The sequence below is a fragment of the Patiria miniata genome, unplaced genomic scaffold (genome assembly GCF_015706575.1).
Source record: "Patiria miniata isolate m_02_andy unplaced genomic scaffold, ASM1570657v1 HiC_scaffold_7, whole genome shotgun sequence".
Lineage (NCBI taxonomy): Eukaryota > Metazoa > Echinodermata > Asteroidea > Valvatida > Asterinidae > Patiria > Patiria miniata.
Genome location: NW_024037074.1, coordinates 34,460,403 through 34,485,425, shown reverse-complemented (window position 1 = coordinate 34,485,425; position 25,023 = coordinate 34,460,403). Strand labels below are relative to the sequence as shown.

At 41.4% G+C, this 25,023-nt stretch overlaps 1 protein-coding gene across 2 annotated transcripts in view; it reads left to right on the top strand.

Moving 5' to 3' along the window:
* LOC119744793 (adhesion G-protein coupled receptor V1-like) overlaps positions 1-25,023 on the top strand; it is a 109,921-nt gene that overhangs the window by 20,427 nt on the left and 64,471 nt on the right. For both annotated transcript variants that reach the window (XM_038220930.1, XM_038220929.1), the window contains exons 9-30: positions 1,162-1,916; positions 2,122-2,245; positions 2,703-2,963; positions 4,622-4,754; positions 5,404-5,627; positions 6,272-6,468; positions 6,915-7,071; positions 7,883-8,100; positions 8,560-8,687; positions 9,312-9,437; positions 9,794-10,008; positions 11,061-11,302; positions 11,722-12,123; positions 12,866-12,995; positions 16,969-17,108; positions 18,635-18,808; positions 19,770-19,958; positions 20,088-20,182; positions 21,479-21,657; positions 22,377-22,543; positions 23,526-23,642; positions 24,473-24,614. In XM_038220930.1, the coding sequence (XP_038076858.1) occupies positions 1,162-1,916; positions 2,122-2,245; positions 2,703-2,963; positions 4,622-4,754; positions 5,404-5,627; positions 6,272-6,468; positions 6,915-7,071; positions 7,883-8,100; positions 8,560-8,687; positions 9,312-9,437; positions 9,794-10,008; positions 11,061-11,302; positions 11,722-12,123; positions 12,866-12,995; positions 16,969-17,108; positions 18,635-18,808; positions 19,770-19,958; positions 20,088-20,182; positions 21,479-21,657; positions 22,377-22,543; positions 23,526-23,642; positions 24,473-24,614 (4,515 nt within the window). The remainder of the gene's footprint in view (positions 1-1,161; positions 1,917-2,121; positions 2,246-2,702; positions 2,964-4,621; positions 4,755-5,403; positions 5,628-6,271; positions 6,469-6,914; positions 7,072-7,882; positions 8,101-8,559; positions 8,688-9,311; positions 9,438-9,793; positions 10,009-11,060; positions 11,303-11,721; positions 12,124-12,865; positions 12,996-16,968; positions 17,109-18,634; positions 18,809-19,769; positions 19,959-20,087; positions 20,183-21,478; positions 21,658-22,376; positions 22,544-23,525; positions 23,643-24,472; positions 24,615-25,023) is intronic.

The following is a 25,023-nucleotide window of genomic DNA, read 5'->3' as shown; positions in this document are numbered from 1 at the left end:
CTTAGAACAGAATCCTTAGTTATGAGATTTACGCATGCGCATAATCAAAAATTCCTTGCTAACCTGTGAAATATGCTAACTGTTAGCATGGATTTTTCTGGTACGGTAAGCAGAGTTTTTTGCTAATCGGCATCGGTAAGCAGAGCCACAAAATTGGGGCCAGACATGAGAGCAATTTGTGATGGACACGGTGAAATACAAAGCTTTGTGCATGGTTGGAGCACTTCAGCACTGACTCTGTTTCTCATTGGTGAATAGCAGTGTTGCAGTCAAGTCCATCATAAGTCCTCACAAGTCATCATAAAGTCCTAACAAGTCATCGCAAGTTATCAAAAGTCAATCACGCACCATCCACGTCCAAGTCAAGTCACAAACTATTCAAATATACTGTTACAAAGGCATTCATATGTAGTCGATAATGCCTTTTTAGACTTGACTGAAATTGTGAATTGCATAATGAATTACTCTTGACCAAACTTGCTATTTTTATTTTTATTATTATTATTATTATTATTTACCTCTGGTAATGAAACCAAGGATTCCTCAAAAGGGTCCTAAGCGATGTAGCTTGCAGGCCTGAGGAAGCCTGTAGAGCAGAGACAATGAGAAGAAATTCTTAGAGGTGGGAGGAAAATCCCAGAAGAATATTCTGGGGGAACCCACAGAATCAGGTAGGGACTGAAAACCCAATTCACATATTGGCCCAGGCGGGATTCGAACCCGGGTCACAATGGTGGAAGGCGAGGAAAGGACTGCTACACCAACCTGACTCCTCTACAACATGGACCAATTGAAGACAAATTTCACAAACTGTTAATGTGTTTTCATGAATGATGAGTATTACTGATGTTTTGACTCCTGCTTGATGGGTTAGTGATCATTTCTCATAACTCTGTGAATAATTATGATGAAATTGCTGGTTGTCTTCTTAGGAAGGAGCATCCCTGTGAGCTGTTAACTTTTTAGCGTGAATGACGGACTTAATTGTGTTTGTGAACAAGTGACGTGTTGGTTCCTTAGGACTTAGTACATTTATCTGTATTGCAATTACAGGAAGGTTTCTTGAGATAAAATAAACCACAAGATCAGATGGATAAAGAATGTTTGCACACTTGCACAGATATGAGTAACAATTTGTGTTTTTTTCACCTGAACCAACAGGTATCGCAAGAACCCAGATAGTTCTGGAGATCCTGCCAGACGACCTTGCCGAAACAGATGAAACCATGATCATTCAACTCTATAATGTCCAGCCAGGCAGTCAGATCCTGCGGCAGGGCGACACCGAAGCGGTCGTGACAATCCGCGAGAACGACGGACCTGGAGGGTACTTTGAGTTCTCCCCTCTCACCCCAGGACCGTTCGTCATATCAGAGGGCGGAGACTTAGTCCAGGTGACCATCCTGCGCCGCGGTGGCAGTCTCGTCACTCGCAGCGTGCGATACTTTGCGGCCGGGGACAGCATGACATCCCCGGAGTTCTACGGCCTGCCCCAGGTTGTGACTTTCAACCCGGGAGAAACTGAGAAAAACATCTCGTTTGTGGCTGCACCGGACTCAATCCCAGAGCTCAATGAGATGTTCCAGTTGACCTTAGCCACCTTTGGCAACCCGCCAAGTGACCTCGGCGACCTGACCACCATTCAGGTCACGGTGTTGGAGAATGACGATCCTCACGGTGTGTTCACCTTCCCAGAAGATCCCACGATCAGGCACATTGATGAGAGTAAAGGAACGGACATCTACTCGGCCCGTTTCCCAGTGTTGCGCGACGCCGGAGTGTTCGGTCAAGCCAACGTCTCATGGGCTGTTATTACCACTGGTGCTGCGTTAGATATCTCTCCATTGTCTGGTGTCCTGACTTATGGGGATGGGATCAGCCTGCAGGAGATTGAAATTACCGCAAGGGCTGACGAGGTGGGTGCCAGACTTTTCCAAACTTAAACAATTAAGTCCTTCTTAAGGATGTGCCATTTTAAATCCTGTATTAGTGAAACCAGAGTAAGAGGTTTGACATTACAAGAGTGCTAGTGATACCACCATAGTTTGTTTGGTTAAAAAAAAATTGACATAAGTCAGGAGACAAAAGCTTAACAAATTGTTTCTCTATTTTTCTATTTAGATCCCAGAGAATCCTGAGACATTCCAGCTGACTTTAACCAACCCTGCTGGGGCGAGTCGCTTAGGTAGTGTTACCACGGCAACGCTCAACATCAATAAGAATGATGATGCCATCTTCTTTGAAGGTTAGCTTACTACTTTGTTAAACAACTTTAAAAAAAAATCACATCGAAGATGTTCTTAGAGATGTGGTGTTGGATAGTTTTAGTAATTCAGTGCTCCCATTTTTTGTGCATTCTTGATTTTTACAGTAAGTTTTGTTCTAACTGTTAAATGCTAATTTCACATGATATTTACAACACTATGAACTGCCAAATGTCTGAAATGTCTTTGTGATGACATCTCCTCAATTCACACAATGATTTGTGGAATTTCAGACCTGCAAATGAATGAAAAATAATCTACAAATTATGACATTTTGTTTCACCCAAAGATTCAGACATTATGGGTACATAGAGCAACTATTAAGATTTAATTTGTGAAGTAGAAAGTTGTTTGGTTGGAGAAAGAATTGATAGAGAGAACCTCATCTCGCCTTTAACTAGAAAATAAAACAGTTTCCTTTGTATGAATCCCTCACAGACCCCATTGCCAAGACAGTCGCAGAGCCCGGTGCTGTAGCGTTCACCGTCCGTCGGAATGGCACTGCAGCCTCCATCGCCTCCGTGGATTACCGCACAGTGGCCGGCTCAGCAACTGACGGCCTCTTTGACTACGCCACCGTGGCTGGTACCCTGCAGTTCGGGGTCGGTGTTCAGACCCAGCGGGTTGCCGTCCGGATACTGGACGACAACACGCCGGAGGACGACGAGTATTTCACCATCCAGCTGTACAATCCAATGGGTAAGGGATCATCCACATCAGTTTTTTCCTGAGATATTTCATCTCATTATTTTATGTAGGAATTTTGTCATCTGTGGGTATGAGTGGGTATGAGTGAAAATGGTTAAGGTCATATGCTTGTCTTTTTTATTAATCACATATCAACCAATTTTGCCCGCCCCGAATTTTCTGAACTTCCCATAAATTTGAGTCGAACAAAAACAATTTTTTTTTAAGTATATGACAAACCCATCACTAGTGACTGACTTAAAGTCACTCCTTAAAGATTTGTTTGAATCTTCTGGGTATTGGAAAGCATTTACTACTTCCAAAAAGGTAACCCAATTCTTGGTTTTCTTTCTTACACCTGATACAGTGTACTCATTTGGTGCACGTAAGTAACACCAGAAAAAAAAGTTGCCAAAAAAGAAATTGGACCCCACACATTAGTGTAGCCGCTAGCTGGTGCACTCTGCAAGATCTGTGGTCTTTGCTTTTGTAAAAATAGGCTGGTTCCTTTTGAATTGGTGCTGCATTCGGTATGGATTTGTACAGCATTACTTCCAGACACTAGCACAATATGGCTTTGTTGTCGCAGGTTTCTGCTATTTTGGGGCTCACCTGCTTTCGCCATTAAGATCTTGTCAGTATTATGACATTTGTGGTATGCTGATCTGGTATTTTCCTTTTCTTCCCCCATATTTTTGCACCTGGTTTTGGTAACCAGTTTTGTGAATCCTGCTCTGCTTCATACAATTTAAATTTACCCGGTTACCATTGCTGTTTCTTAAGACAGGCTTACTTTTTGCAATTTTTATTCCCATTTTTGGTTTTGCTGTCCCTAATGTGTGGTCTTTTCCGCCAAATATTTCATTGAACTTGCTGAATCTTGCTGCAGTTCCCAAGTGCAAACCCACAAACAACCACATTCAGTGCTTTTAATTAAATGATGTCTTCAATTCTGTTGTGTTTACAAATAAGGATTTACTTTGCATTCGGAGGCAAAATACACGCAACTATTATTCAAAGGCAGCAGAAAATGGCTGTTAAGTCAGTCTCGGGGTGTGAGCGTTTTCAATGTTGTTTCCTCTTTCTTGAAGTGAGTGGCTACAAATATTGCCTGAACACAGAGATTGTGAGAGCACTAATTAATGCCTGCATGGCCAAACTCTGTGCATGCTGCCAGTGTACAGTCAACACTGCTCCAAAATGGATGGTACTTTTGGCATTCCGTTTTGATGTGTTGTACGGCTAGTATAGACTTTAAATGATGTTTTAGGGTTTCAGTGTTCTTCCCACACATTATTTATTTGAAGGTTGGATACTTTCAAAACTTCATTACGAGACAGAAACGGAAATAGCTTGGTCATTTTTATCTTGAGAAAATGTAGAGGAGAACAGTATATTTTAAATCTTTGATTGTTCCCATGTACATGTATATTCTTATTTTTTGGAAATATTTCAAAATATTTTTATAAAACAAAATACTAATACTTAGTTTAACAAAGAAAAATAATTGAGAGCAGTTAAAAAAAATGGGACTGACAATGATTAGAGGCTTTTAATCATAATGATAAATTCATATAGTTTTAAAAACTTTAAAAAATTTGTTTTCAAGATTACAAAAAGGAGATGTGCTTTTGTGCTTGAAACGGTGTGCATTTTGTTCCCTTTTTCAGGTGATGTAGTAGTCTATGGGGCTCCCACGGCAACGGTTACCATAGCAGCCAATGATGATCCATACGGCATCTTCAGCTTCAGAGAGCCTCTTACAAGGGTGTTTGCCAGCGAAGGAACGTCCGTTTTCACTGAGTAAGAAATGACTTTGTTTCCTTCCAGAACTTGAGAATATTGTTTTAAACGTAGATTTGTCGCAAGTTATTGATGTTAATAAACAGCAGTCCAATGGCCTAATTGGCCTGATGGCCTAATCCCAAAAAAAGCCAAATGAAGAAAGTCTGATGGGCTATCAGAAATACCATATATCCAGAGGAGAGGAGCAAATAAGTTAAAACGTGTTACAGTTTAATAACTGTTTGGTTCAGAATCTCAAATGAGATAAAGACCATATAGTATATTTCTTGAAATTTCAATAACCACCCCTAACACATTCAGTTGGGCTTGAATTAAAGCAATTTCAAAGAAAATATACAACTACTAACTGCCTACCCATCAGGTTATCCGAACCATTAATACAATAGAACACCACTTGATGTACACCAATATGCAGAACATTCAGCTTTAACAACTACCTACCTTGGTTCTCAAATTCTAGGTACAGTTATAACTAGCACTGCTGGTAAACACAAATTGCTATAACAAATGACTGATACACTAAATTATCTTTTGTGGTCTGGACCTAACAACGTTTGTTATGATCCACAAACCATTCTTTGGCATGTAGCAGTTTTCGTAATAGCAAAGTTCTACTGTAATTATTTTATTGACCCTCTTTTGCCAGGATCCAGAGGGCAAGGGGGAACTTTGGCACGGTCCGGGTCCACTGGCAGATTGTCTACAACGGCACCTCGGAGCCCGTGCCCGCGGGGACAGAGTTTGAGGTCGTGGCCGGAACGGTGGAGTTTACTGACCAGCAGTCCCTGCAACGGATCCAGGTTACGTCCAGGATGGACGGGGTGCCGGAGTTTGCGGAGTACTACGAGTTGGTGTTGGTCAACGTCACTGGTGAGTGAAAACTGACCAAGGATTGGCACCTGGGCAAATCCAGCACCATGAAAGGAAGTGTAATGTCCGTGACTGAGCCAATTAACCAGGATATTTAATTCATGAGTCAGAGAAATGATCCAAAAGCTCATGGTCTGTGATCTCCTTGACCATTACTAAGATGTTGGACATACATGTAAGAGATGTGAAAAGTACGTTTTCAGGTTTATTCACTGAGCTCTTTAATGTTCTGTCACAGACATTACACAATGCTAGAGTTGCCCATTATGCAAGCAGCCATTGTCAGTTGCCCTGCCTCTCCAAGTGCATCCAGCCTCAATCCTCCAAAACCCTCCTCCGATTTTCAAACACCATTCAGCCTCAATCCTCCAAAATCAACTGATACTGAATATCCATGTGCCCTCAATCCTCCACAGTCCTCCAAAATAGTATGTTGCATTCAGTCTCAATCCTTCAAAATCCTCCAACAGCCCTGCCTCTCAAAATGCATTCGGCCTCCATCCTCCAAAATCCTCCTCCAATCTTCAAACACCATTCAGCCTCAATTCTCCAAAACCGGGTAAACCTGAGTCACTCTTACCCCCCCCCCCACAACTTTTTCCGCGATAGCCTTAAATTAAAAAAAATTGTTTCCATTTGTACAGATGGTGCTTTGTCAGACACGGATCCCATTTCTGTCAGTCTGGAGATCAGTGCCAACGATGACCCTTACGGCGTTCTCGTCTTCCCCTCATCCTCCACGGAGAGAGACATTGCTGAGGATTACTACCCAGAAGACAATGCCACGGGGAGGGCCGTATTCACCGTGGAGAGGGCCCAGGGGTCGTTTGGAGAAGTAGAGGTCAGAGTTTTGTTTCAATCTCAGCCTACCGAATGAATGTCCTTAAGACTGAGAGATTGATTTATTCAGCCAACGATTAAAAAACAATCACAGTAATCTGTAATGTTGGACTCACATAAAAATGACTCAATTTAAAATACCATACAATTAAAACAATAACCACAACCAAAATTACAACCAGTACAAAATTAACTTTGCTCCTACCAGATTCATCATTATGTAAAAGATGTGAAGGTCATTAGCTGGGGAGTAACCAGCGATGGACCGGCACCCCATCTGGTGGGAATAGAGATACTCGCCATCGTTTCATGCCAAGGAAACCGGGGATAAACGCCAGCCTGTTGTGTCATATTGGCTCATGACAGACTTAACTAACAATGTAGTACATGTACTGATGGGATAATTCCATGGTGATCACATCCATTGTTGCTTTTTGTCCCCCACAGGTTCTTTGGGAAGTATTCTCCGATTCCATATCCGGTATCTTGCCGACTGTGCGTGACCTCATTTTCCTATCTGAGCCTAACCCTAGCGTCAGCCCCCAACCAAGCTCGGGACGACTCCACACTGGCACACAGGCCATGTTCTTTGACGGTGGCACAAGTAAGTCTACTCTGATATAAGAGACGCTCCACTGTGCTTTACAATGACTCTTTGTTTTAACCAACTGAGAAAATCGTACAAAATTGTCAACAAAAAGTTGGAGTGTACATGTGTGGTGGGCACAATTTTGTGTTTGTGCTTGTTGTTAGGCAAGAATCATTGTAAACCATAGGAACATCTATGGTAACTTTGAAGTTTTTTTCACAGGAACTAAGGGTTTATGCTGACAAGATAAGCTCATAGTTTTCGTGTTTTTAGGCTAGCACTGCAAGTACAGTGTTGGCGATCATAAACGCAGATTTCTGTGGATTTTTTTCGAAACTTTTGAGTTTGGATCTTCTTTAATAATTTTACACAGTTTTATCACATATTTATTGCAATTTAATAAATTTGAGTAAATAAAATACACAATAAGCCGACACCCAAAATAATCCACTGTCAACCTAAGATTTGGGGTAGCAGCAAGAAAATTTGTTGGCTGGAAGATCATAGCCAATTGGTTTATGTCTAAAAAATGTTATTAATTCCATCACAAGTCCTCACAGGCATGACAGGTCCATCACAGGTCATCCAATCCCAAGTCAAGTCACAAGCTATTCAAATGAAGTGTGATAAAGGCATTCCTTTGTGATAATTTCATCTCCTGTTATTTGTGACTGGACTTGTGACTGGACCTCCGAATTCCTTGTGACCAGATTTGTGATGGACTCGATTCCAACACTGGCAGAGTCAAGTCTTGTTTATGTTTCCTGAGTTATGAATATCCATGACAGTTTTAGAGTTGTAATGTTTACATTTCTCTCTTTCCAAGATTCCTACTTACGAGTGCCCTCCCAGTACCAGCTGCCAACCGCCGACATCGTCAGTGGCTTCTCCCTCAGCGCCTGGGTCCGGCCTGACGCGGACGTGGATGGCTTCGTGCTGTCCAAACTGTCAACGGACGGAATAACGGTCCACTACGGCTTGAAGTTAGCAGCCCGGCCAGGCGGCATGATCATGGTGCACTACAGATACTCTGGAAGTAGCTTTGTAAGTCTGTGCTCTTGTTTGTGTCAAATGAAAGTTTGAGTTTCCCTTTTCAGTAAGGTTTTTTTGTTGTTGGAATATACAAAGGAGGTTTCAGATAAATGAAACCAAAAATTTTAACCATGTACCAGCCAATTTTAGTCCAGTTTGTGGTATCTTGGTATCTGTTCTGGCCCTAGAGAACTCCCAGCATTCCAACTTTTAAGACGGTGCAGTGCAAAACTTGGACTCTGTGAAATACGTCTTCGCATTGCACATGGCTAAGTGAAGATAATTAGGACGGTGACCGGTCACATGTGAGGGTTAGAGTCCATATAAGGTGAAAAAGATCAGCTGGCATCGGAGTCCAAGTTTCATATGACAATTGTCCTTTATCCCTGAACACTAGGAAGGGTTGTTATGGTATTGTGCTCAGGGCACGTTGAGTATTTTGTAATTTATTTTCCACCTTCAATTTTTCAGACCAATACAGTTATTGACTTCGCCCTGAGCTCTGTTGACTTGGCCGATGGGTTGTGGCATTCCATCATACTGACCATCGATAGCTTAAAGGCAACTCTCTATGTGGATGGAAGCCTGATAGCTGAACGGTAAGAAACTATAATCACCAAAAATTTCATCGCATAATTGCTACATAAGATTAAAGAACAGGCCAGCCTACCTCAGAAAGCTTAGTGGGTGAGTGGCTAAGACACCTGCATGAGGGCCGGTGACCGTTCAACCGTGGTTTGTAAAGGGCCCCTGGTAAGCTCGCCCGCTACCAAAAAGCCCTTTCTTACTGGCCCAGCTACCGGCCCAGGAGGCTAGTCCGGTGGCTGATCAGGAACTCTGACTTCAAAGCTTCAGGTCTGACAGGCCTATGTACCGGACTAGACTGGGCTGAAGACCGGACTGGCTTTGGACCGGACGAGGTACCGGGGGGCCCTTTCCATACCAGGGCTGAATGGGCACGGTACCTTAGCAGGAGTCCCATCTGAGCAAGGGTATTGGGGTTTTTTTTGCTCTAATCTAATCTTTAATCTTATCTCAATTGAAAGGGACAGACTGTTCCAAATTACTGTGACGAAGGCATTCCGGTGTTAATGTTTACCCCGTGTTACTTATGACTTGATTTGTGATTTGACTTGTGATTGCTTGATTTTATTGAATTTTGTTTGACAAAAACATATTTACCTTCAGAGGTTATGATCTGTGTGTGGTTGTTTGTTTTCCAGCACCATGGATCAGGCCCAGGGTGATGGGGCAGGGGAGCTGTACGTTGGTGCTCTCCAGCCTGGGACGGAACGCTACAAGGGATTACTGCAAGATGTCCGCATGTATGCCAGGAAGCTGCAAGAAAGGTAAAAGTCATCTTCAAAAATGCATCACGTGCATATTTATAGCCCCCTAAACTGCTGGTTTCCCCTCAAATACAGGCTTATTTGTACAGGAACTTTCCAGCACTGACTGTAATTGACATTACAGCACCCTCTTGTATCAGGAAATGACAAACAAAATACGCAATTTTGTAAAAGCTCACTTAAAATATTAGATTCTGTGTTGCACACTTTTGTTGTCAAGATGCAAAAAGTATGTGTAAGCATAAATCTTCAGCAATATGGACAATGTGTTTTTTTCGGGTGGAGGCAGTTTTAGACACAATTTTCAAACGATGGCTTACAGCGTTTGTTGATATTTATTCGACTTCCAATCCCAGGGAAATTGTTGAAATATGGACCTCCCCGTCCAAGCAGGACCTGACCCCCATCTCAGGCAAGTTGACCTTTGACCCGGGTCAGAGGTCGGCTGACATCACCATGGAGTCGTTAGATGACACGGAGGAGGAAGGCAACGAGGTGTTTACCGTCATGCTGCTGTGTAGTAGCGGCGGTGGGCGGATTGGACGGGACGATGCTACCGCACTGCTGACAGGTAAATGGACAAACCAGATTTGCCCATAAGCGCCCCGCCCACCTTGGGTTTATTGTACATTTCTCACAGTGCTTGTGACCGAGTTGACCAAGCTACCACGGTCACCTGACCAAAGTTCGTGGTCAGTGTGCATTGTTTGATTGACAGGCATGAATGGTCGGTAAACGGTGGTCAATTTCATGGCACTGTTAGCACAAATTAGCTGAGCACTTTAACAGTTTGCTTAGCAAAAAATATGGTTAACAACCAAAATGTAATGCAGTGTATATGTGTTGTGAGTGGTTAAAAGCAGTCTTATGCTTAGCACGTAAATTTGAACTTTTCTGAAGAGTCCGTTCATGAATGCAGAGTAGATATTTCTTGGTTAATCTGGTTACTAGCTAATTTTTTTCTTAGCTCATGAATTTGTTGAGCGATATTTTCTGCTGACCTGAGCAATTCGTCAGCAACACCACGAAGTAACACCCTCCCACATACCAGTAAAAACTAGCAGTCGGTGAAAATGGCATCTAAAGTTGAACGCCTTCTAAAACAACACTTTGCCTCTAAATGGCAGAGTATTTTCAGTTGGATTTCTCGTTGTGGACACTTGATGAATTGAATTTATTAAATCTGCTGTTTTCACCCGTTTGTGTATTAAATCAACAAGAAATAAGAGAAAAAAGGTGAGTGTTAGTTCGTGAAACTGAAAAAGCACGTTTGAGCAGAGTGCGCACCATGCATTGCAATGGTAAATGGAACTTGAGTGTTACTTCGTGAAAACGAAAATTATCACTTTTGCGCAAAAGTTGCCATGGATAATTAGCGTAATTATTAAAGTAACGCTCTTGAAGCTTTGAAATTTCTTGCAATGGTAGGCCTTTAATGAATAATGTTTAAAAATGTAAAAAACTGAAAATCGATAAAAAAATATGGTTTTACACGTACAGTGTTACTTTGTGGTGTCGGTGACGAATTGTTACATTTGGACAAATATTGATTTAAAGTGATTGTAGTCAGTTGTTTATTGTAGGTTTATTTCCTAAATTTAATTCTTTAATTTGTCTTCTCAGTTCTGAAGAGTGATAATGCCAATGGTCTGTTTGGGTTCGATGGTCCATGCACCCCTACCAGCTTTGACCCAGAGTCAAACGAAGCCCTGCAGTACACATGCTCAGTCATACGTAGCCGTGGCGATGAGGGCGTTGTCACCATCCCCTGGGAGGTGCGTAACCTGGTGACGGATGAGGTGGCATCAGATGACTTTGTCAACGCGACTGGGGGAGTTGTCTTCCCAAATGGGGTTCGCACGCAGGTCAGTGGGAGCTTTGGTTGTGGGTTTTAGTCTTTTTCAAATCAAACTGATTGAGGTTTCAGGAAGTTGTTTTTTTAAATGGAGTTAAAATTCTTTTATCTGCAGGCCCTCTGTGAATCTTTTGATTTCTGAAGTTGGCCTGAAGGAATTGACATTTTAAAAATATGTATATATGTTAAAGGGCACATTAAAACTAAAATGGACTGTGACATTATTTTATACTTCAGTGTACTCTACAAGTTAAACACTTCATAAAAATATTGGTCTGTAAACAACAACATTTTTAAGTTCATGCTTTCTTTTTCTTTGAGTTGCCCAGAAATCAAGAGAGGTACAAAAAAAAAAAAGATACACATACCTAAACAAAGTACAATCTCAAAACCCTTTATTCTTTACTTTGATTTTCCTTCTTGCCCCAGACCATCGCCCTAGCTGCCATTGATGACATGCAGCCAGAGCTCCTAGAAACCTTCTCTATCATCCTCCTACCCCAACTCCCTCTATCTGACGACGGCCTGATTGGCACCACCGACACCAGCGGGGCCAGTATCGACCCGGACGCCAGCGCCAACAACCTGACCATCCAAGCCAACGACTTCCCTTACGGGCTGCTTCAATTTGCCACCGGTCCTCCCCCTGGCACCGCTGATCCCCTCATACCCCCGGCAGCAGAGATGGTGAGGGTGCGGGTGAGGGAGGAGGAAGGGATGGTACGACTGCTGGTGGTCAGGGCCCAGGGATTGCTGGGGGAGGTGCAGGTGGAGTGGAGAACCATCGATGGGTCGGCGCTGTCTGCTGGCAAGGATCCGGTGGATTTCGTGGTACGTTTGAACAGCTTTGTGCAAGCTGATGCTTGGTTCACCCTTTTGTGATAAATGCAGTATTGCGCATTTCATTAATGAATGAATATTTCTCAATTCAGTATTGACTTTTGCCTTTCAACGATGTCTTTTTATAAACACTGTATACTCAGTATTGTCCCAAGTGATTGTGAGACAAATTCACAAACTACACGGTTGGGACTCAAACCCACAACCTCCTCCTTACTAGTGCAGACGTCTTACCACTCGACCACCGAGCTTGCCGATGTCGCTGGCTGGTTCGAATGTGATATTGCAGCGGGTACCACAACCAAACTTTTCACAAGATATATTTGCATGAATGATGGGCAAAACCCATTATTGAATTTACATCACCCTGGTGCAAATTCAATCTCATGGATAATTTTCTTAAATGAAGCAGAATTTGTTACTTTCAAAAGTCAACTTGAGGAATGTTGCCCCGCTGGTGTCAAGTGGTGTTTAAGTAGTGTTGCCAGATATTAAACTTATTTGAAGTTCAATTGACAAGAAATATAAACATGAGATAAAACCACAAAAATAAACATCTGATGTTTCACCCAGTCCGGTAAAAGTACCCTCTGTTGAAAAAAGGTCCTGACTGATAAAGTTGTTTAATACACAAGATTTAACAGATCCGAAGCCAAAGATGTTCCTATTAAGATAACTGCCAATCCGAATTTCTTAACATTACCACAATTCTTCTTCTGTTTCTGCCTGACAGAGTGGGGGTGGCACTTTGACGTTCGCTGACCAGCAACGTTTCCTTTACATCACCATTGCCATCAATGACAACAATATCGCCGAGTTGGATAAAACTTTCCAGGTCCAGTTATCCAGCCCTACACAAGGAGGTAGGCAGGGGTGTGATTTTTCCGGATTTATCCGGATTTCCGGATTTTTAATCTAACGCCTGCGGAATTTTTTTGCGGATTCCGGATTTTTAACGTTTTCTGTTTCCGTAATATAATATTGCCCAAAAACTTCTGGCGAAATATAGGCTCTAATTTACGATAATGGATGGACTGGTGACAAGTCTAATGCAGTGCGGTCAAGAACCTAGTAGACATTAATGCAGTATGCGCAGTGGAGTACTTGAGGACCAGACTAAAAATAATTTTCAATGGGTTTGCAGCACCTCGTGTTTGTATATCACGTGTGGATATGATGTGTGTGTGTATTTGTGCATGTATTGTGCAGTGACGATCGTGTGCTAGCAATTCGCAAACACATTGGTGTCAATATTGCCGCGATTTTGTCAAGGAATTCAAGAGTATGGCTGGAAGAACTGGTAATAAAGTGTCACTGTGGATGGAAATCAGTTTGAGCTGCAGTAGTGTTTTGAAAAATAGCCACCACCAACACCAAATTTCAAAAATGTTTTGGAAGCCTGGGACTGGAGTTTAAATTAAAGTAAGATTAAACTTTTTCAGCACCGTTCATATTGTTTTGTGTGAATCGTTTCTCTCTGCAACATGCAAAAGTAATAACATCACACACAGAAAAAGCCTTAATGAATCAATCACATATGGATAATATTATTAAATGACCAGACGTTTTTTCTTAATTTTTCCCCCATTTGTTTTCTTTACTGAAGCGACAAAATTTGCTAACATTACAGAAATTACAGTACATAAAATGTACATGCCCTAGGCCTATATATGGACATACGTGCATGCATATGTATACATGTACATCTATACAAGTACATGTACAATAATACATGTACATGTACATGTACATGTATATTACATGTACATGTATATTACATGTCAACCGAAGTTCGTGGATTTTTCATTTTTGTCCAATCACACCCCTGGGTAGGTTGAGAGCTTAACAGGTTTTTTTTCTGGTATGTTATATATGTGTCCCCAACTTCTGTCAGGGATGCAGTCAAGTCCATCACAAGTCTCTCACAAGCCCAGTCACAAGTCAATCACGAGTCCAGTCACAAGAAACGGTGACATTGAGCAATAACAAATAAGCAATAACCAAAGAATGGCTTAGTTATCATTTCAATAGCTTGTGATTTGAATTGGGACTGGAGGACTCGTGATGGACTTGCAGGGACTTCGGATGGACTCGACTGCATCCCTGGACTCTATGTCTTTTCACACCAGTAACATTTCACTTTTCACAGAACTTCAAACTGAAAGCCTCAATTTATGACATGATGTATACTCACTCACTCAGTCAGTCACCCAGTCGGTCACTCGGTCAGTCACTCACTCAGTCAGTCACTCAGTCAGTCACTCAGTCGGTCACTCAGTCACTCACTCAGTCGGTCACTCAGTCAGTCACTCAGTCGGTCACTCAGTGAGTCACTCAGTCATTCAGTCGGTCACTCAGTCACTCACTCAGTCGGTCAGTCACTCAGTCGGTCACTCACTCAGTCACTCAGTCGGTCACTCAGTCGGTCACTCAGTGAGTCACTCAGTCATTCAGTCGGTCACTCAGTCACTCACTCAGTCGGTCACTCACTCAGTCGGTCACTCACTCAGTCACTCAGTCGGTCACTCAGTCGGTCACTCAGTGAGTCACTCAGTCATTCAGTCGGTCACTCAGTCACTCACTCAGTCGGTCACTCAGTCAGTTACTCAGTAGGTCACTCACTCAGTCAGTCACTCACTCAGTCGGTCAGAGGAAAGTAGGTTGGCCCTTTGGGTCCATCAAACACTGACTAGGTACCTCATTGTCATTTCTGCATGTGTTGTCACATGATGATTTGAAAGATATAAAGTTTTCGTCTTGGAATGATCCAAAAATGTCATTCCCAGGTTTGTGACATTTTTTAATGCCGGTAAGGTTTTGTCTTGAGGTGTGTTCCTGGGCGTGTATGTTGTTATGGTCTTTGTCTTGAATGTTTGGATCAAAGATGAATAAAAAATTGGCCCAGTGCCCACTCTGAACAAAGGTGAACAAAATCTGTGATGTCAAGTTGTGGATGGCACCACAAAGTGACATATCGTGGATAGTTGCCTCACCACGAAGCGATGTATCATGTCCACAAAGTCCATACTGATCCGTCACCTCGTGGTGCACCCAACAAAATGAAATATACGCAATGTTTTAATCCCTGAAGTTCACCTCCCATTCCCATTCCTATTAACTATTAACCAGCCTTAGGCTAGACAGCTCAGATAATAGAGCATTAATCTATTGCATTAATAACCATGCTTATATTTAAATGTGTGCTTACGACAAAAGCCTTTATAATGCAGAACTATAAATGAGTTGTATTTTGTCTTCATTTAACGTTCTCCCTCATTTTCAAATAACCCATATGTTTTACTAACGTTCACGTTCTCCCCCTTTTGTTTATATTTATCACACTACACCCACCCTCCTAACCACGCTATGATAGATGGTTACGGTGAGTATATACATGCCCATCTCATTAATCCTTAACCTTTCACCTTTCACCCCTAAAGAATCCTCCTGTGCCAAAGTGCAGCACCTTTCATTTTTTGTAACTGACTTGAACAAGATTCATTAGGGCTGTCCCGAATATACCGAATATTCAAATGTTCAGTCATCAACTGAATATTCAAATGTCTTTTTGCCGGTTTGAATATTTGAAGAAAAACATTACGCACACGTGTGCACACACGACTGGGATTTATGTTAATCGTAAAGTTGCGGCGCGTTATTGTCAGATGCCACTTTTTGTGGACGGCAACTTTTTGGTCGACGGCGGTTCATTGATGCCATCCCTTTGGTTATTAGCTCTTGACAGTTATAAAATACTTGTAAAACACTCCAGCAGTCCATAATATCAATCGCCGCATGCAAATTTCAAGCAGCCCGCTTTGCATGCAACTTTTGACCGACGCAGTTGCAGCTGGCGTGCGTAAAACTTGATCAGAGAGTTTTGAATAATCAAATTTCAGTAAAAGGCCGTTTCAAATAATCAAACACTATAGAGTATTTGAAAATGGACAGCCCTTATATTCATCCGCCGAACAATCTCTCATACTATTTATCAGTGTAGAAAAACAGCATGTGCACCTTTGTTTAGAAATAATCTTTCAAGTTGATAAGCAATTAATCTATTATTCACCTATGCATATCAACCTGAATTTGTTGCCTCATTGCTGTAAGTTCCAAAGTAAAAAAACAAAAAGGGGGGAATTCCTTATTACTTGTAATGTTTGAAATTTTAAATGAGCAATAAAATCAGCAACATCTAAGTAATTTGTGAGAAAAAGGGTGTTTCAAAACTCAACCAGAATTTTTGTTTGAGTTTAACATATAAGCTAAGAGTGTTGGCCAGAAATGTCTTGACTAGAACTGATGAAATTGTATTATCTGTCTTCTTTGACTCACAATGATTAACTTGATAAGCATTCAAATACAAGAAGCCATCTTTGATTCCACAGTTTTTAGTTAGTGCTTAGTGTTAGTTTTAAGTAGTGTTTTCTGCTTTGCATTTTCAGTTTGAAAGTAGTTTCACGCTTCACAGTTAGCATTTCATTTCCACAGTATCATTTATGAGATGCAGTGCAGTCTTTAGTGTCTCAGTGTTGGTGAATTCCTCAAAAATGCCCTAGGCATTGTAGCTCAACCAGCCAGAAATAAAAACAACAAACAAACGAACAGACAAAAAAATAAACCCAAGTTGAGAGCAGACAATAAAGAAATGGGAAGGAATCAGGTATGGACTGAAAATCCAATCCACATGCGAAGCAGGGCAGGAATCGAACCCGGGCCATAGAGGTGGAAGGCGAGGAAAGATACAGTTCACCAAACACTTTCTGAAGAAGCAAAAATAGACACACATGTAGCTTGACCAAATTTTGGTTAATACTCATTCTTCTGTTTCACCAGCTGAAGTTGGTATCGGGTCTACTGTGGAAGTCACCATAGAAGGCTCAGACAATGCATACGGGACCTTCCAGTTTGCTGATGTCTCCTTGGTTGTTACGGTGACTGAAATGGATGTGGGTTCCAGTGTAACAACACTGCAGGTTTGTGGAATTCAGTATTTGGATGTTGCCTATCATTGATGTGATTTTACAAGCACTGTGCACTCAGTGCTGTTCAGTGGCTTACAAGATAAAGTTCACAAGCTTACTCGGGTGGGACTCGAACCCATGACCTCCTGCTTACTAGTGCAGGCATCTTCGCACAAAGCTTGCCAGGGTCGGCTGGCCGGTTTGATTCTGCTGGAGCAGTGGGTACCGCAATCGATCATTATTTTGTGTGAAAGTTTTGGAAGCTGTCTTGAAAGGGACTGATGAATTTTCAAAATGTGTACAGAGAAGCTGATGGAAAGCTTGCAAAAGAGAAGTTCAAGAAGTTGATGCACTCTTAACATTACACTTAAAGGGAAAATACAACATTTGCAAACATCGAAAAATAAAACTACCAAGTTGTTACGAAATACCTTACTAGGATGTTGGTAAATGACAGTCTAAAGCAGACTTTATAATTATGGCACCTGGTGTGAAGTCATTTTCAAGAAAAATGGTACTTTGGTATACATTTCCAACGGTGGTCGGCTGACCACCGTTGGAAAAACCTAACTATTTTTCAACCACTGCTCCAAATTAACCATTTTTGTTCCAGTCCAAATGTTGTTTGCTATTGGTTCCATCGCTTCATGAACGGGTGCACGCCAGCTAGACTGGTTCCCTTACCTTACAATTTTCCGGCATTTTTTATCCATTTCATCTTCAGTGGAGTCAGGGGAACCAGACTACCTGAACATTTTTGTTTTTCTTGGTTTTTCCAGCATTTTCGAACGCAAAACTTCAAATATGTCAGTGTAACAATATTTGATCTATTATACTAACCCCCAAATAATTCATTTCTGAAAATTACAGCAAAAGCCAATGATGTACATTCTCTTTAACGGATGGTTTTCTGATAAATTATTGATTAGTTTTATGTGTTGGAATATTGGGATTGAAAACAAAGATTATGAAACCTATATTAGCTGGTTAGGAAGTGCATCAAAACCTTGGATTTTTCTTGTATTCCAATAGTCCACCCTGTTCAAACCCAACACGTGCAGGGAACAACCTGGGTGTACTAAGTGTTAAAATACAGGTAACACTTTTGAAAATTGCATCCAGGCCTATTTGACAATTGGGCAGTTCCATAAAATCAAATTCTCTGCTTACGTCCGACCACATGATGTACCAGGTCGTTGAGGTGGTGGTACCTTAGTTTGGTCTGTAATTGTTTTCTACTCATTAGATGTCACATACTAGTGATGTATCACTTTCACTTCTCCACAAGCAGCTCATTAAAGTGTCTGACATGTACGTCCAAATTTACGGAATTGCCCAATTAAAGCCTGTTCTGGTTTCGAACAACTTGGGAATAAAGCGTGATCCCATACAGAATACCATACAGGTTGTGAAACCTTTGCATCTGTAATCACTCTCTCATCCAACAAACACGCAATAGTCGTGACGTGTACTGCAGTCTTCAGAGCCATGTTTGAAGTGACCAAGATCTTGATGCGTAACCCATTTTGTTTTTTAAGGTGTTGCGGTTGGGAGGAGCCCTGGCTGAGGTCACAGTGGATTGGGTTGTGACCTCTGACCCCAATGACCCCGACGCCAATGTGACGAATGACCTCGTGCAGTCACGGGGCAGTGTCATGTTTGGTGTCGACGAGATGACAGCCGACATCAATCTGGAGATAGCATCAGATGAGGTGAGGAGACAAACTCTCAGAAAGCTTTCTTGCCTGTGGAGGATTTAGGACTTCTTGAGGATATATGTCAATCTGGGATATCATTTTGTTTCTGATATTTCATTTTATTGAACAATCGGTGATCATTTTATAAAACTTGTAAATTTGTTCTACAGGGTGAGTAATTATTATTATTATTATTATGGTTTATTTATTTGAATTAAAAGCAGCCCACAGGCTGAAAACATTCAAATTTACAACGGGTGTTTTAGTTAAAAATTACTTAAAATACAATCAATACGTCTTTAAATTGTAAATTAAAAGGTACAAATCATAACGGGAGAAATTATTCATTATCATTAACAGACCTCTAAGACTAGCTAAAATAAGACATTGCAGATTAAAACTGAGTGTAAAACTATATAAAATTTTTGTAAAAAAAGAGAGTGGATCACAGAGGCTGTACTAATGAACTATTGAACTAATGAACTAATAAAAACGAAACCCAAATGTCAGGACCATTGTTTTAGTGAAGTTCTGCATGTAGCACTTTCAAAATCTAGGATATGAAAACCCAATACATAAGCTTTCTTTTAGTACAAGAATCATTCAAATCACTCATGTAATTTTCAAGTTACAAAATTTAAACACAACCACCATTTTAAAGTTCTGTCCACGGATCACAAAAGGGAAGTGTCCTTTAAGCAAAAGGAAAACAAACCACTTAGGGATGTGTGTGAATTGTTTTCGTTTTGCTGAAAGAACGCACACCTTTTCTTGTGGACAGAACTTTAAAACGGGGGTTATGTTTAAAATTCCGTAACTTGAGAAGAACATGAGTGATTTGCAAGGCATTCTGCTGAATGAAAGATGGGACTGATTGATTAATCTATTTCATTGCTTGCAAGTGTTCCATTGTTTATGTAAATATAATCAGAATTCATTCTAAGGAACAAGCTACGTGACCGTTTTTTGTCCACAGCTCCCTGAGCTGGACGAAAGTTTCTATGTGCAACTGAGAAATGCATCTGACGGTCGACTTGGAGATCCATCCAAATTGGTTGCCACAGTAACAGTAGCTGCGAACGACGACCCCTACGGAGCCTTCATCTTTGAGGCTAATTCGAGGAGCGTTGTAGTCGGGGAGGAGTTCCGAAATGTCTCACTGACGGTGAGTTTGTTGTTTGGATTTCAAACAAGGCACTTGCTCGTATGTTTTTTATCATTATTTATGTCAGTTATGTTTTCGTAAGAAAACCTAAGGGCTAATTCTTTGACTTGCCTTCTTTGTTTCTCCCAGATCCAGCGGCAGTTTGGCAGTGAGGGTGTCGTACAGGTGGTGTACTCCACTCTCAACGCGGAGGAGACTATACCCAACATGCCGGCATACATCAGGTAGGAAGAATATTAGAGAGAGAAACATTGGCGATTTTCATTCAGATGAAAAATTTCAGTGGTTAATCTAGAGGGGTGTTTGGGGATTTTATGATATTAGTGTCAGAATATTCACACGACATCAGCCTACAAATTTACTTCAGCTTGACACAAACAAATTACGAAATTATGCAGCGATTGTATTTATTAAAAATGGTACTGGCCCTTTGCCAACTTTATAAAATTCTTTTTTATGCCCCGCGGCGAAGCCGAAGGGGCATACTGTTTCCGCCTTGTCCTTCCGTGGGTGGGTGTGTGGGTGGGTGGGTGGGTGGGTGGGTGGGTGGGTGGGTGGGTGGGTGTGTGTGTGTGTCCGGATAAATCTTGTCAGCGCGATAACTTGAGAAATACTTAACATATGAACTTCAAATTTGGTTTGTGGATTGTTCTTGGTAATCCTAAGAAGCCTTTTGCATTTGGGGCCAAAAGGCCAAAGGTCAAGTTCACAGTGGCTAAAACAATAGAAATCTTGTCAGCGCGATAACTTGAGAAATAATTAACATATGAACTTCAAATTTGGTTTGTGGATTGTTCTTGGTAATCCTAAGAAGCCTTTTGCATTTGGGGCCAAAAGGCCAAAGGTCAAGTTCACAGTGGCTAAAACAATAGAAATCTTGTCAGTGCGATAACTTGAGAAATACTTTACATGTGAACTTCAAATTTGGTTTGTGGATTGTTTTTGGCAATCCTAAGAAGCCTTTTGCATTTGGGGCCAAAAGGCCAAAGGTCAAGTTCACAGTGGCTAAAACAATAGAAATCTTGTCAGCGTGATAACTTGAGAAATACTTTACATGTGAACTTCAAATTTGGTTTGTGGATTGCTCTTGGCAATCCTAAGAAGCCTATTGCATTTGGGGCCAAAAGGTCAAGGGTCAAGTTCACAGTGGCTAAAACAATAGAAATCTTGTCAGCGCGATAACTTGAGAAATACTTAACATATGAACTTCAAATTTGGTTTGTGGATTGTTCTTGGTAATCCTAAGAAGCCTATTGAATTTGGGGCCAAAAGGTCAATGGTCAAGTTCACAGTGGCTAAAACAATAGAAATCATGTATTTATTCTGAGATTATAGGGATTAGGGATTAATTCATATAAAACCTACAGAAGACACTAATGCTGTCAATGAATGTTCCATGTGACCAAGGTACATGTAAGTTGATGTTAAAAGAGTGGTGTTATGTCATGGGAACTGTCACGGTTGCGGGGCATTTGTGTTTGTAAACACACCTGACTTGTTTTTTTCCTTTTTTTTTCCAGTCGTGCCAGAGAGAATGTTGACTTCATACCTACCAGGAGCTCTGTGATCTTCAGCCCTGGCCAGCTCAGCTCAGACGTCAGCGTGGTCCTACTGGATGACACCGAGCCTGAGACCGCAGAGAGTTTGTTTGTCTACATCGTCAGCGTCAGTCTGCTGTCATCACCACAGGCTAACCCAGGTAGGAGGGATAGTTGAGACATCATGTTATGGTTATTACTAAATGAGTACGGCAACACGTATTGGAAGCTTTGCGATTCAGTCCATGTCAATGGAAAAGAGTTGAAGCAGGCGTTTAATAGAATCCATGTGCGCACATTAACATTTTTGAGAACTGTCTGAACTATGATCCTTCATTAAAATGTTAAAAAATTGCTTCAATTTCAAGACATAATCTTCTCACGTGTTTTGATTTTGACAGTAGATCAAGTGACCTCTGATTATACTTTGTAATCAGTCTTTTAAAGTGTGTGAGAAATGACGAGGTCTTTTTTCTCTGTGATTAATCAGTTAGTGTCATCAGTGAAGATTTGTCGGGCCATGATTAAACAAAGTTTTTGATCTTACATCTCTTTCAAACTGACATTCCAGATTTGCCTGAACCAAATCGTTTCAAAGATTTGAATGAAAATGAAGCATCAACTCATGAACACCAAACGTTTGAAACAGGAGTGACTAGCTTGAAATATTGACTGTTGCAGTAGTTCGAAACAACTTCAGAGTTTAGTCAATGGAAAAATTACTACATTACGTTCGCCTTTTTGAAACCAAAATCTATTTTGGGTTGACCTGAGTTGCTCCTAAATGCTATTTAGTTCAGCACATTTCTCAAATGCCAATCTTAAAGTAACTTGTAAAGCATTCAGAAATGGATTTTATTCGTTCCTCCTGTGCTTCCAGTCATAGACTCTCCTCGTGTTGGAGCCGAGCACATTGCTGAGGTGTACATCCAAGCCAATGACGATGCTAATGGGGTGCTGCAGCTGTCAGCCAGCACGGTCCGCGTGTCTGAGGAATCCATGCAGCCGTTCCTGAACGTCACCAGAGTGGCCGGATCGTTTGGAACGGTGAGTTTAAATGCAGCGATTAACCCATTAGAACTTGTGTGTGACCCGTCACTGAGTACTGAGTTCAGTCAAACAAATATAGACCATGCCAATGCACATGCCAATCTCCGCATGAGGAGATTATTTAGCACTACGCGCATGAGCTACACACCATAGACAGGGCCAGAGTGGTGTTTCACACACCAAAAAAAAGTAAAATTGTTGAACAAAATCATTGGAATTTTGTCAGTTTTTGACTTTTTGACCGAATAGGTATTTCTGAATGGGAATAAACATGTGGCTGTCTGGTTTTATCAAGTACGGGGCGTGGTTGTGCATTTGTGATGCGATCAAGCTAAATGAGTTGTTTGTCGACCCTGGTCAATTTTTTTTTACAGAGTTGAAAAGAGCACAATCTCAGCATTACTGCTGTGAAAACCGCATGCTGATACCATCTTTAGTTCAAAAATTTTGGAAGTCGGAACACCAAGAGATGTGATGAAGTGATGTGATGAAGTGGCCCTATTTTGGCCTGAATCTCCAAATGAAAGTTCCCGACAGACGACTCATTTAGCTTGATCGCATCACATTTATGTCTCTCGCCTTTGGCTCAGGCCATTATTTATGTCTAGATCCCTGGCCGGGTTTAAACGTACTGGCCAGGCACATACTTATTGCCATATTCGTCAAGACTCTTCACAAAAGAATGGCTCCTAACCATGTTCCAGAGCCCAAACTGAGATGGTCAAGCTCAGTGTGACGAAGACTTGATTGAATGAATGAGGGCCCACACTTCATGGAGGCTGCTAAGAAAAAATAATAGTGCTAAGCAAATTTAGGCACTTACAATGAATTGGCTGAGAACCAGTCACGGATCATTCACATTGCATGAGATTTTGGCTTGTACCCTACTTTTGCTAAGCAAATAATTTTATTGCTTAGCAAAATTTCATGCTTACTCAACAGTGTTCTCTTTCTCTCTTTATTGATACCAATCATACAGGTGACAGTAACTTTCCAGCACATTCCCGGTACGGCACAGCAAGGGCTGGACTACAGTGTGACGTCCACTAACGTCATCATGTATGATGGGGAGACACACAAAGCTATTCCTATCGAGGTTAGTGTATGGAACAGCAACAAGCAAGTTCTGGCAAGGACCATTAGTAGACTCGTGGTTGATTTGTGACGTAACTTACACCTGTGCACTATAGCAATGTGGGAAAGCGTCTAGTCAGACAACGATCAAAATGTCATGAAACTCCTGGGTCCCAGCTCTTCATAATGCTCTAAGATGCTCCGTGGCTACTGGTAACCAGTGATGCAACCATGCCCGGTGGTCTTGTTCCAAATAGTCAACTGAGCGTAGTCCAACAATCCTTCCTGTCGACTACTAAATATAGTTCTCGCCTGAAATTGCTTAACATTTTAAACTATCTAGACTAGTCGATAGTGGATCAGTACAAGTACAGTAAGCTTAACCCTGACCCTTCAACCCAGCATACTATTCCAGGCAAACCTAATGAATCAGGTAGGCACTGAACAACAACTCAATAATTTGGGCGTGATTCGAAACCCGGTTCACAGAGGTGGAAGGGGCACAAAGTACCACTGGGCCAACCTGACTCCCTGTAACACCTTAACTCCTTGACTCATCCTGTACAATTTTGTCATAACGAGTTTGTCCAGCCATATTATAAAAAACAAAAAATAAAAACACTGCTGCAAACTGTTTGAAATATAACAGTAGAGAAGTTGGGGTTCCTGACATTTTGATCCAGGAGAATCTTTCTCAAAATGCGGTGACTGAGTTACTTAGCCACTGCCGCCAGTATAACACAGGTGTCGATGGGACGTGGCTTCAATTGCTTCCCTTGTGTGCATGCGTAATGGCCAGCCGTAGTCAGTCATTTAGACACGGCTTAATATTTCATAACGATTATTTGCCAGATCTTGAATGACCGAGTGCCTGAAGTAGCTGAATCCTTCCAAGTGGTCTTGCTGGATCAGATCACAGGGGGCGCTATTCTAGGATCGCCCGCCACCTGCGAGGTCACTATTGAACCATCGGACGATCCATACGGCAGCTTCGGTAAGAACATATTTTCTCATAAGACAATAACGACTGGGGTATGACACTTTATATTATAATCCACACATAATCCTGTTGTTTCTCAAATTTTTTAAATTTAATTAAATTAATTGACTTTAATCAATGGAAGAGATTGTTTTAAAAGCGCACAAAAATCACCTGATTGATTTTTTTTAGTAATAAAAACATGATGCATAAAGGTGGAGTAGATTGTTTGTAATTTGTGTATTTTTGTCGTTTGAAGCAACAAAAGAGCTCAAATCTATAGAGGAAGCTTTAGCTCTGTGTATGCTGTATATTCCGAGAAAAAAAATATTCTAGGATCTCGTTTTCAGTTCAAAATTTGCCTTGTCATGTTTTGAATTGCGCCGGAAATTCACGTCTGGGACACGTTCTCATTCAGCCAATT